Source organism: Pholcus phalangioides, unplaced genomic scaffold, assembly GCF_987345545.1.
Source record: "Pholcus phalangioides strain wild (caught in Gottingen) unplaced genomic scaffold, Ppha-v1.0 ptg000031l_1, whole genome shotgun sequence".
Lineage (NCBI taxonomy): Eukaryota > Metazoa > Arthropoda > Arachnida > Araneae > Pholcidae > Pholcus > Pholcus phalangioides.
Genome location: NW_028301621.1, coordinates 7,659,434 through 7,672,590, shown reverse-complemented (window position 1 = coordinate 7,672,590; position 13,157 = coordinate 7,659,434). Strand labels below are relative to the sequence as shown.

General features: G+C 37.3%; 1 protein-coding gene across 2 annotated transcripts in view; it reads left to right on the top strand.

Annotated features, from left to right (window-relative positions):
* LOC149067071 (voltage-dependent T-type calcium channel subunit alpha-1I-like) overlaps nt 1-13,157 on the top strand; it is a 313,211-nt gene that overhangs the window by 287,469 nt on the left and 12,585 nt on the right. For both annotated transcript variants that reach the window (XM_089252945.1, XM_089252946.1), the window contains exons 23-28: nt 2,017-2,143; nt 2,502-2,630; nt 4,109-4,198; nt 5,913-6,105; nt 10,707-10,858; nt 11,001-11,110. In XM_089252945.1, coding sequence (XP_089109071.1) covers nt 2,017-2,143; nt 2,502-2,630; nt 4,109-4,198; nt 5,913-6,105; nt 10,707-10,858; nt 11,001-11,110 — 801 coding nt within the window. The remainder of the gene's footprint in view (nt 1-2,016; nt 2,144-2,501; nt 2,631-4,108; nt 4,199-5,912; nt 6,106-10,706; nt 10,859-11,000; nt 11,111-13,157) is intronic.

Here is a 13,157-nt window from a genome sequence, read left to right as displayed (position 1 = left end):
AGTTATTGAAATCATAAAGCGCTGGTTTTGTCACTTATCGTCATTTCTATCGTGGAATGCAGAATTGATCTGTGGTTCCACGAAAATCAAGAAGAGGCGGATTATGCATTTTATGTATGGTGCTGCGGAAGGGCTATGGTAGCCCGCACCAGACATGTTTTCCGGTAAGACGTGAGCCAGATTATTTCTGCGTCCTTTGTCAGCTGTATACAGGATACAGGGCGGTGAGAAGAGTGTGAAGACGCCACAAGAAAAGAATGTTTACACACAGACTACGATCTAAAATTACCCAAAGTTTTTCCGATCGGCATGTGGCAAACACTCCGGGCAGAGTACTTGGGTTTCCAGAGCATTACCGTCCGCAGCGCCATACATGAAATGCGTGTTCGACTTTTCCTTATTCGTAAAGCCAGCCATCCCTTTTGCCATCTACGATAGAAGTGACGATAAAATGAAACAAGATCCTTATACGTTCTAGCTGTTCGCGGCTTGCGTTACGACCATCTAATCAGAGTATAACGAAAATTACTTGTTTAGGTATGTTCTCTTTGAAATTTTTCCGATGAGTTCTGTATAATAGAAGCTATAATAATCTCAAAAAAATAATTGCAATTGTTGAAATTTTTCTACGTATATCCTAAATTTTCGCATTGTGGTTGGCGACTGCTGCTGTTACGAAATTAAGCCAGTGGTTCTCAAACTTTTGTCACCCGCTGCTCACTTGCCCAATTTAGCACCCCCATTTTGGCCAGGTTCTTCCCAGAATAGTTTAGTAGATATTTTAACTATATAAATGCACAACTTCAAAGCATAAATAAGCAAACAAATCAATGTCTCCAGCTCACCGCGACGCGCCTACGAGCCGTGACGCACATTTTGAGAAACTGCATTAAGCAAGTATGGTTTTATTGACTTTGGCTAGCACACTCGTGTTTCCCAAAGAAATTTCATAATATATAATGCCCTATATACTGGCTACTAGCTGTAACCCGCGGCTTCGCTCGCGTGAATTTGCTAATAAGAAAATAGTTCTGCAATGGTTTTCCCCCATATAACATTTGGACCCCTTGAGGATTAAATTTTCAGAAATCCCGTCGTAGTGATTCTCTGTGTCACAAAATATAATGTTCACCAAATTTCATATTTATAAATTCTGTTGTTTGGACTCAGTGATGATTACACCATATAACCTTTGAACCCCCCCCCCCCCAACATATGATCCTCCTTAGATGTTAAAATTTGAAATATCCCTTAGAGGGTTCAAAGGTTACAAAAAGAAATCTCGCCTTCGCCGAAATCGCTGAATCTATAAATACGTATATAATTTGGTCGGTAGTTTCAGTTTGGAGCAAACTGAAACTACCGACCAAATTATATACGTATTTATAGATTCAGCGATTTCGGCGAAGGCGAGATTTCTCTTTGTAACCTTTGAACCCTCTTATGACCCCCTTTGTGGGGTCGAATTTCTGAAACACCTTTAAACTTTTATAGTTAGTTTTTACGTCATGACATGAAACTACTGACCAAATTTCATAACTATAGCTCCAGTAGTTTCGGCTCGGCGTGATTTCTCTATATGTTACTTTTGAACCCTTTCATGACCCGCTTAGGGGTTGTCGAATTTCGAAAAACCCTTCATACTTAGTCTTTACATGATAAAATGAAAGCGTACTGACTAAATTCCATATTTATAATTTCAGCGGTTTCGGCTCGGCAGTATTTCTCTATAGAACCTTTGAACCCAATTATGACTCCATTAGGGGGGGGGGTCAAATTTCGAAAAACCTTTCTTAGTGTGTCTTTACTTCATGAAATGAAACTACTGACCGAATTTCATATTCATAACTTCAGCGATTCCAGCTCGGCGATGATGAATCAGTGAGGACATGTAATTAATTATATGGATTAATTAAAAAGTTTTTCTGGTCAATATTGTATAAAATTTATAATATATTTTTCATACTTGTAAAATAAAATCATGCTAACTATATAAGTACTCACAATTTTTTTCAGAGTCATTAACCGAGCGCCTGGCCTGAAGCTCGTAGTACAGACTTTGCTTTCTTCACTGCGGCCTATCGGTAACATTGTACTGATCTGCTGTACGTTTTTTATCATCTTTGGTATCTTAGGTGTTCAGGTGAGTACAAAGTCACATCTTACGGATATGAGGTTTAGTAGTAGTTACTCATACCTACTACTACTTACACCTATCAAAAGCTCCATTGTAAAGTAATATTGAGGAATCAGAGGCGTGCTTATTTGAATATAAACATACGTGAAAGTACTTATGGGTGCTCTTCTTGTGATAATGGGCATAGACAGTGCTCACGACTCGAAAAACGTTGAAGACGCCCCTTTCCCCCCCCCCCCGATCTAAAATTATCAATCTTCGAAGATTTTGATTAGTGATCAATAAGTTAATATGTGAAACAGTTACATTTATATGGAAAATAGAGTTTCGTAATGAAAATAATTGCCAATATTTAATGTTTCAGCTATTCAAGGGTAGCTTGTACTATTGTGAGGGTCCAGATGTGAAAAGAGTTAAAAACAGAACCGATTGTGAGATGGATCCGCGAAACCAATGGGTGAACCAACGGTACAATTTCGATAACCTAGGCCAGGTGAGTTCTATTGCACATACCGTATTTCAAATCTCATATGTACGAAAAAAAGTTGTTGTCTTGTTCAATAAGTGAGCATTGTCGGTACAGTGCTCAATGGTGTCTATAGCAGGGGTTTCCAACGTAAAGCTGCTCACGGACCCCTTGATGATGATGCGCCTGTTCTACGGAATTCAAACAAATTTTTGAACATTTATCATAAACAAGTGTGTCCCTACTGCCGTCTCAACAGCATCATAGTCCCAGGGCAAAATGAAAGAGAGCTTCGTCACTCACCTCTTAATATTCATATTTATTGTCATTAATCATTATGCCATGTTATCGTGGAATTCCCCTATTCAGCTGAGGTCCCCGCATGGCCGCTTTTAATATGTATACATTTTCATTACGGTGTATGCTTTACAACAGAAGGTATTTATTTAGTTATCAGGCATTGGGTGATGTTTCACCAATTTTGTTTGTCTCTGTCCTCAGGGCCGTCTTCACGCATGGTCCCTTCAAATACTTGTCGGGCTGCATAGGGGATAGGTGGTATGATAAATAGCAGGTGCCGCTTTGACAAATGCCTCATTTTTTCACGCTGAAATTCGAGCAGTTGACAAGGACAACATAATTTTAGAGCCCTCCTATGAGGGCTTTCCCCGGGGCTCACTCCAATTCCGGATCTGCGATTTTGTCGCGTTTGGACTGTACAAATTTTTCCGCCCATTTTTCCGAGTACTGAAATATTGGCAATCTAGAGACTGACTGAAAAATTGTAACCATTATATAGAGAATTCATTTCAAATCCCGATAATACAAATGAATTCTCAACTTATATGCTCAATGTATTTTTTTTACTTTTGATATTTCTATTCCATTATAATCAGTGTCAGTGAGAATATCAGGATTATTACCATAACATACAGGGTAATTATAATTAAAGTTCCCGTATACTCTGAGTAGTTTTACTCAAAAACTGCTTATCCGAATACAGCCAATTTTTTAGGATACCTTAATGAGACCGTAGAAGAAAGATTTATGCAATAAATAAGAAATAGCTCAATTTTCGACAACCAGGTAAAAAAAGCGGCTTTTCTATTGCGTTTTGCGTTTTCTCGTGATCTATATAGCGTATTTACCAGGTTTCAATGACATAAGTCTACCAGAACGGGCACTATATAGGTCTGAGTAGTTTCAGTATACTGGCATTGCTCAGACCAATATAGTACTCGTTAGTATACTGACACAATACTCGGACTTATGTAGCGTCCGTTCTGGAAGACGTATTCCATTGATACTTAGTATTTACGCTATATGGTCCATGAGGAAAAAAGAAAACTGCTGGAAAATTTAACTTTTGGTCTCATTTAACTAACCATGGTCACATTAAGATATCCCAAAAATTTAGCTGTATTCGGATTAATAGTTTTTGAGAAAAACTGCTCAAACGAGAACTTTTATAATCACCGTGTATATATTTAATTTCTCTCCTCCAGGCGCTGATGTCCCTGTTTGTCTTGTCTTCGAAAGATGGTTGGGTAAACATAATGTATACTGGTCTTGACGCTGTCGGAGTTGATCAGCAGGTTGGTATTATTTTGAACCAATTTTAATTATCAAAATCACTTTGTTGCTTAATTAACCAAGTGTTTCGCATTTCAAGTCGTCGATAGGTAGTAACAAGCTTTATCCAGTCCCATTAGTTTCCTCTAATACTAAGGATCAATATTCTTCGAATGTTTTTACCAGTGCTCCCAGCCATGATTACCAAAATTACGTTTTCACACATTCTGAGCTTTTGATGGGATGAAAATATTCGAAAATAGCAAAAAAGAAACCAATTGGGATCTGATTAGAAAGTCTGATTTTTAAAAATTTGATTTAAATCACGATTTTCTTCAAGATAATCTAAGCAAGAGATGAAAATCAAAGCACTTAGATTGAATTATCTAAGCATTATTTGATTATACTGTAACCTAAAAGTATTTTCAACCACTTCTCACAATATACTGAAAGCTATTAGGTACGTACACAAATCATGTTCTCAACGCTTTGAAATATTTCTTAAAGATTAACGAGATGGGTTTTGAAATGTGAAACAAAAATTATATTTATATGTATGTACAAGGTGGGCATAAAATAAGTTGGCCGTTTCAGAAGACTACAGGCCGTAGACAGCTAAATGAGCGACTCGATACCGACATTTGCACACATATTATCCAGAAAATGAGGTAAAATTTTTTTTAGTAATGGGAAAAAAATCATTTCCACCGATAGAGGATGCTTTATGTTAGTATTCTTCAACATTTTAATAGTTACTAACCAGCGAAATTAAGTGAACAATTTTAGAAGCTGAAAAATCTCTCATGAAGTTGGCAAGGTCGCGAATTGATTAATTTTGTTGAATTTGACCAGGCCATTGTCCGAATTTCGGATTTTGGCCAGCAAGTTCGAGAAGTAATGGGAGATCCCTGGCCAAAGCCCAATTAAAAAACATGATTCGAGGTCATCGCCAAGTTGGCGTATTTTTTGTGACGATTATGTCCTCGTTAACTATGACAACCCATCAAACCACAGTCACGATGAGGTAATCATTTTTTTTTTAATTTGACAAAAAGATATCACATATCAATTATTTTATTATACATATAATTTCTTCCTTTCAAATTTCGTTTTTTTTTTCTGTCATATGGAACTAATCCAATGACTATATGTAGCCATATATCACACGTTAGCGACGAAAAAAAAATGGATTTGTTACCTACCGGACCGTATTACATTAATGTATCGAACTTTGGCCAGGGATCTCGGGTGAATTCATGAATTTGCCGGCAAAGGCCAGAATAATTTCTGAAAATCGGACTTCGGCCAAACTTCTCGGCCATTTTGCGAATTAGCCGCACTTCGGATTTTGGTAGCAACATATATAAGGTATTATTATTAAAACTTTCGTTATTTTTGAGACTTTCAATCATCGATATTAACTCGAATGGTTAATAAGTAAGTTATTGAACGGTCTTATACATTAATCGTGAATAAGCGATGGGTGGAGTTCAAGGATTAAATGCAGCAATTAGAAATTTTGGTGTCGGTCTGACAATTTTAATTGTAACTTTGAGAATCTGTGAACCCGCCAACTTATTTTGTGCTTACTAGGAATCACGAGAGCAATGTAAACTCCATGTGTTGTTTTTCCCGTCAAATTCTGATAAAAAAATATCTCGTAAGAATGCTCACCTCTTAATAACTTCTTCCTCTCTTTTCTTGTAAATTATTTTTATGTGTGCAACTAAACAAAAGCCAATCGAGAACTACAACGAGTGGCGCCTACTGTACTTCATCTCCTTTCTGTTACTCGTGGCTTTCTTTGTCCTCAACATGTTTGTTGGTGTCGTGGTCGAGAACTTCCACCGCTGTCGAGAAGAGCAAGAAAAGGAAGAGAAGGCCATGAGAGCAGCCAAAAGGGCAAAGAAACTCGAAAAGAAAAGACGAAGTGAGTACCACGTCAAACAACATCCCAAATATTTATTTTTCTTTTCCCCCAGGAAAAGAAGTAACAAGTATATCAGCACCTATTCGATTCTCTAACGCGAATTGACAGGTTCTGCGCGTGGGTGGACAGAGAGTCAAGCACATACCGCCGAACCTTTTATGGTCGCTGAACGTAGCCGAACTAGTAAAAAATACGTTTGCTGCAGTTTTAGTGAAAGAAATTTAACCCCTTAGCTTACAAGCGACTGGCGAGAAATTCGAATGCTCTCTATTTGACGAATCATCAATAAATGTAGTAACCTTGTCCAAACCTAACCGCACGTTAGAAAAAAGGGAAAAAAAGTGGAAGCAGAAAAAACAAATAAAAGACTAAGACAATATAACAGATATAAGGTGATAAGAATGTGGGTATAAAGTTAGATATTTCTTTTCCCCTTCACCCTACCTATTCTTTTTCACTCTTATGAGAAAGATACATCATATGTGGGGGGGGGGGGGGAATCACTATCAGGGCATGCAAAAAACCAAGAGGAAAAAATAAGGGTGCAGCAAAGCTTCGGGATGATCAGGAGAGAGGAAAGAAATCAGAGTGAACTTGTGTGAATTTATTCCACTAGCAATTTGGACACAATATTACGTCCTTGATCGTAAAGTGATGTTCTCCCGGACTCCTTTCCACTCATCCTCCGAGGGGCATTGACGTGTTTAATGTGCGAATGCTGTGCGAGCCAGTTTCCCCTTCATATAAAAAAAAAGTGTCTCTCCACGGACAAAACAGAGACACTACGCGGAAACTATACGTATCTGCCATCCATTGGAATATGGATGGCAGCACTGAACACATGCACCCTCATGGTGAAGATCCAGGTTCAAATCCTGTTGGTGGCAGAGTGGTGGTCGGTTGTAGTTTGTTTTCTGTGGATTTTCTGATTTCAAGGCACGAATGTGAGCCAGGCTCCCATTTTAAAAAATCCCCCCCCCCGCAGGGAGCAGGCAACATGATAATACTCACATAATATTTCACTTCGAAATATGCAAGACAGATATCAGAGATATATATATAATGAAACAATCACATCTCTGGCAACATAAATACGTCAGGGCCACGAATGAACACATGCACACGTTCCTGCGTGTACCGATTCGTTAGAAATTCCGTAGAGGAATGTGTACGAGGTGTATGTACGGTCAAATAGTAGTATCACTCTAAACACATAACGCGCACAGCTTTAGACATTGCTCACTTCTGGCAGTGCAGGGATCCCAACATTTTCCGAAACTTTCCACGATTTCATTATGTATAGCTGAAGATAATATCTCAGATTTTGAAAGTACCATATTTTAGTTTTCTAGACTATATGCAGTGTCATCTGTTTTCGCTATGCAGTCACGTGAGCATCGTGCTGGACTCTCATCGTGAGGATCCAATCAACCCTTTCTAAAGTCGAATTATATGGGAAAAATTGGTCTGCTGGTATGAACCTATACAATATGTAAATCGCCTCTCCCTAAATATCACTCTGGATTCACGCTAACCATGAGGCTAGAGTTCAAAGCTTCTTTCTTATTGGGGGTTCTGTGCAGGAAAGTCTAACCCCAAAAAAAGTTATGATCTGGGCCCCATACATAGATGGAATTAAAAAAATATTTCTATGCTTACTCTCGAAGAGATAATACTACATTATCATGTAGCTATGCAATGAGCCCCATGCGTTAAGATGGTCCAGGTTCAATGTGTGAAATTTTTTCCCACTATATTTCATACTTCAATGCTTCATTTCTTCGTACCTAAATTTTTTCTGAGCTCTCTGTGGCCCTCTCAACCCACACACACATTGCTTCTCTCCCCCCCCCCGCCCAACTTTATTTTCTCTTGTGTTCCCGTTCTTTAATTATTCATTCTTTTTAAATGGACCCGTTGATTTTGGGACACCCTGTAAATAATTACTTATTTACATCGTTATCTGAAACATTGAACATAATTCTCAAATATTCACGAGCATATCGAACTTTGAAAAATCAAACGAAAAAATTTCAATTTGAACAGATTTTTACATATTTCACGAGTACTTATCTCATTTCATGAAGTTCCAAAAATTTACTAGTTTCATGAAATGTTGTTATAAGAGTTGACATCATGACTGCAATTTATCTTCAGCGTCATTTCTTCATGAATGAAACATGGAGTCCGAATGTGTCGTCATCAACTCATTCCGCTCCATGAATATAGTATTTACGTGTGATGAAAGTGTTTTATCGAGTGTGTAGTTAGATGGATTTTGTGCCGCGTTATGCAAATTTCAGGAATCGTTTCGTTGCGGTTTCACGCTCGAACGAGTCGTTATCTCGCGGTTCGTTGCGTCACTTCAAATACTCCGAGAGTGGAGTTGATAAGATACGGATCAACAAGACGACAATTCAAAATGTTGCATGTTTGTTGATTAATATGCAAAACATTGCGGAATCAACGAATCCTGTCAAAAAGAGCTCCACCAGTTGAAAGTATACAAATTTCCCCTGTCTTCCAGAAATGAATGAGCATTGGTTTTGAACTTGAATCTGAAGTTAATACTAAATATTTGAAATGATGTTTCTCTCCTACAGATTAAGTCAGATTTGGCGATTTTCCTTACCTGAAACATTTCAGAGGGGGGGGGGAAAACTGTGGTCATATATTTCACTAAACACCCATCGATTCTTTACACCGGTGGTTGTCATCATCCTGGGGTCATATGCCCTCCGTGGCTCTGGGATATTCTAAGGGGGCCACGGGTGCAAATATCAGATGAAAGGGAGCCACTACAAGAGGTGAAGTGGGGGGGGGGGCAGCCACAAAGAACTTTGAAGAAATAAAGCTTTCAAGCGAAATATGGTGGGAGAAAAAATTTGACTACTTTCAGGTCAAGTAATTAAGTTTCAGATCAATGACTACTTCAGATCCAGCAAAACTTTTCATATAGAACCAGGGCCATTAAGAAAGGCCCATGTAGACATGGCCCAAGACAATATATCCATAGAATCTATGGAGGCCTGACCTATACGATGAGATCTAATTCTACGATTTTCGAATGGAAGAATATAAATATTTAAGCTGTTACTTCCAGCTAAGTATGGGCCCCCAGAAAATAATTTTACCAGGATACCCATGTTAACATGGCCCTGAATAAGATGGGATCCCCTGCATAAGACGGAGGGAGTCCACGGACTACAAAAAGGTTTAGAAACACTGCATTGCACGACAGCAGTGTCGTGACGGCTCTTCGAGTCGGGTTTCTGGGGCCTTTCAATACCGATGAGGTAAAATGGGTGTTTATTCCCCAGCCTTTACTGTCTCGTCAAAACGAGCAATCAGACCCACAAATGAAAACTGCAGTCGTCTAGATGTCCATTCCGATTTCTCATTTCGGATCGCGCAGCACCTCTTAAACATATAGCATGCGTATCAATAAATGATATTGTTATCGATTGCAAGTTTTCTTGTATTTCAACATGTGCAATGGAGAATCATTGTCATTCAAGAAATTAATATGATTTCTCGGCATCAGCAATGGCATTTGGAATGTTTGCTTTTATCTCCATGGTTCATGTATAAAACGACGAATTCTTCAATATTTTTATCGACTGTACAGCTGTATGAGTTCTGGGATCATCATCCCTCGAGAGCGTGAGATATCATTATGATGTTACGAAAGTGAAATACATTTTATATGAAATTATATTTTATGGAATTTAATTTATATGATTTAAGCGGACAAGGAACGTTCAAAATAAAGATTATATTTCTTTAATAAGAAATATTATCTAATTTTTCAGCTAACATGTTGTTTTCAAACAGTGTAAACACACACACACAATAAATGTATTTTGGTGAATCTAATCAAATTATGTGGAAAATGTTTTTGTTTAATGAATAATTCATTGAAAAACAACTGCAAAACTGAAATGAGCTATATTTGTCCCTTGCGCTTCTTACTTTGATGAAATCCATTCATATTTTTCATCGTGTTTCTAAAGACACACACAAACATTTATAAGCATGCATTTTAGGATGTGTCGAACGATATGGCAGAAAGAAAATAAAGACTGAAATAATCGTACCAAACGACAACGTTTTTGGCTTTTTTTAGCAATTAATTCATATTTTTAGAATAAATATTGACGGATCTAAAAATGAATGCTTAGTAAGTATGTTGAAAACTTAGAGTGAATTGAATGAAATTTGGTTCACGAGGGATATTTTGAATATCAGTTTGTGACGAAAAACAAACACGGAGAAAACTACTAGAAATGAAGATATTATTTCCTGTAGAGGAACATGATTTTTTTTAATTATAAAAATCGCAGTAGAAAAATTACTAACAAACAGATTTTAATGTGGTTTGTTGAGCAATTACACAAATTACGCACTTTTTTGTAATAAAAACATTTCTTCATTTCCATGATTTGAACGGCCGATATTCCCTTTAATGTCACATTTATGAAATTCTAGAAAATGACACCTGGTTCATTTGTGAATATAAACATATATGATTGAATTTTTTTATTGCATTTTTCAACATTACAATTGTATATATATATATGTGTGTATTTTTTTTTTTGCAGAACTCCGAGAGCCCCCGTATTACATCAACTACTCGAAGCCTAGACTTCTAACCCATAACATTATAACGAGCAAATATTTCGATCTCGCAATCGCTGCTGTGATTGGACTCAATGTAGTTACAATGGCCACCGAATTCTACATGATGCCCCTGGTGCGTGATTATTTTATATACACCATAATATTAAATCTATAAAACGTAAAAAATAGCTCGAATATTTCGATATTCACAATTCTGTATAAACGCTGAATGACATTGATTCCGCTTGTTTGTATTGCGTTTCTTTTCATTGCAGGAACTCGTGTACGCTCTGAAGATATTCAACTACTTTTTTACTGCTGTCTTCATCTTGGAAGCTGTAATGAAAATCGTTGCTTTAGGGCTCAAACGTTACCTCGTCGACAGGTGAGTGATGCGTTTCTCTAATGCAGTGGTTCCCAAACTGTTTACGTCACGGAGCGCTTCTTGGTAGAAAATTTCATCACGGAGCACTTAATTTTTGAAAACACCCAAACGAGCTTGATACACTAAAATGCCACAGAATTAGGGACAGGCAATATCTTGTAGCACTACTCACCATCTACTAGCATCTGTTGAGTAGGTCATCCCCTTTACGTACAGGTTATTTGTAACACATTTCAGCGTTAGAGTAACAGCGATAAACTCTGAAAATGTTATCTTTATTTAACATTTAACAAATCAAAGGAAAAAGTATGAAAATAGCAGATTTTTTTCTATTGCTATATTTCCCATGATTTTTTATTTGTGAAACCGTAGCGATCAGTCTTCGCCCTAATACGTATCAAAATTTAATTTTTCTCATCCAAATTTCGTTGAGAAGTGGAAATATACTCTTAAATTAATCCTCCCAAACTTTGGGTAATTTTTCTTAACTGGGCGCAGTAGCCCAGATCGATAAGGTACTCGCCTAAAGTACCAAAGGATGTTTAGAGGTGTCGTGAGACCGATTCCTGGTCCGTCTTTATCAGAAACTTTCCTGACATAGAGGTACAGCAGAAACGGCGACATGACCACAGAAACAGATTACTACCGCAGGGAGTCCCACATCGAAGGGTTAGCGCACCAACCTCTCGATGAATATAAAAAAACGACTGCCGTTTGGAATCGGCAATAAGTTGTAGGTTCCGGACCAATTAGCCCTCGTGTACAGAAAATGACCGTGGTGCGACAAAAATTATCAATTTTTTTAATTATTAGAGAGATTAAGAAGTTACAGAGGTACTTCTCGTTGATTAAAAACACCCCTTATAATATTGAAGTGGGGTGAAATTACTCTTCAAAATTATTTTTTCACGATAACACAGGTAGCGAGAGAGTAAAGAATGTTGAGGTGAAGAAAACAAATCAACTCCTGTTAATAACAGACGTTGAGAGAATAAGGAGAGAAAGAGAGCTCGAATATCCATATCTACCATCTACTCTAGGCTGAGATATCTCATTGTTGTACGGAAAAAGGTTTGGAGTGTCCAAACGTAATAAAACTCTACGGAGCATTTCAGAATCTAAGTTACACATGGAAATTTATCAGCTTTAATTTAATTGTAATAGTCTAACCTATTTAAAATTATAATTTGAAGTAACATGAAAATATTTCAAAGATCTTATGCGATTTACAGTCAAAAAATTCAAATAAGTTGAATTTGAAACCCACGATTTTATTCTGAAAGAAAAATTCACCCAGAACATATGAAGAAATTTTTCCGAGACGTGGATGGTTCAAGTTAGTAGTAGATCGTATTAAATGTTTAAAACTTTGAATGTCAGTGTACACATTCTGAGTAAGCTTTATATTATCATCTCATTAGCTATAATTTCAAAAATCTAGCTGTAATTTTTTTCAAAGTTCGATGATTTGTCAAGAAAAGTTAAAAAAGTTCAAGTATTTTCCAACAGGTGGCATTTTGTTGTTTTCGTGTAGCGCATGTCCGATTTAGTGTCGCATGACCTCGACACTTCTTTCCCATCGCTTTATCTTCATCCGTTCAATAATTATGATCATTTGAACATCTCGCGAGAGGAGTGGAACGATCGAAAAATCATTTTTTTTAATGCAAAAAATATTTTTGTTTAAAAATCAAAATTCCGAAAGAAAATACCTTTATATGTTATTATAATCAATTTCTGTTAACTTCAATGCTATTCAAAGGTTAAGAACTCAAAATTTCCTTTTAAGAAATTTATTGTGACCCACCCTCTAAGCCATATAATGATATATCCTTGGCCCGTGGACCAAATGTGGCCTGCCCCCTCAAACCTAATTTTGTAAAAATGAACTAAGCGGCACATTTACAAATCGCTTAGGTGACCCATGGCACAATTTCAGTGTATTTAGGCGACCCGTGGCACATTTTTAGATCACTCAGTTACCCCCGGCACATTCCCAGATTACTTAAGTGATCCGCGGCATAATTACGGATCACTTGAATGATGC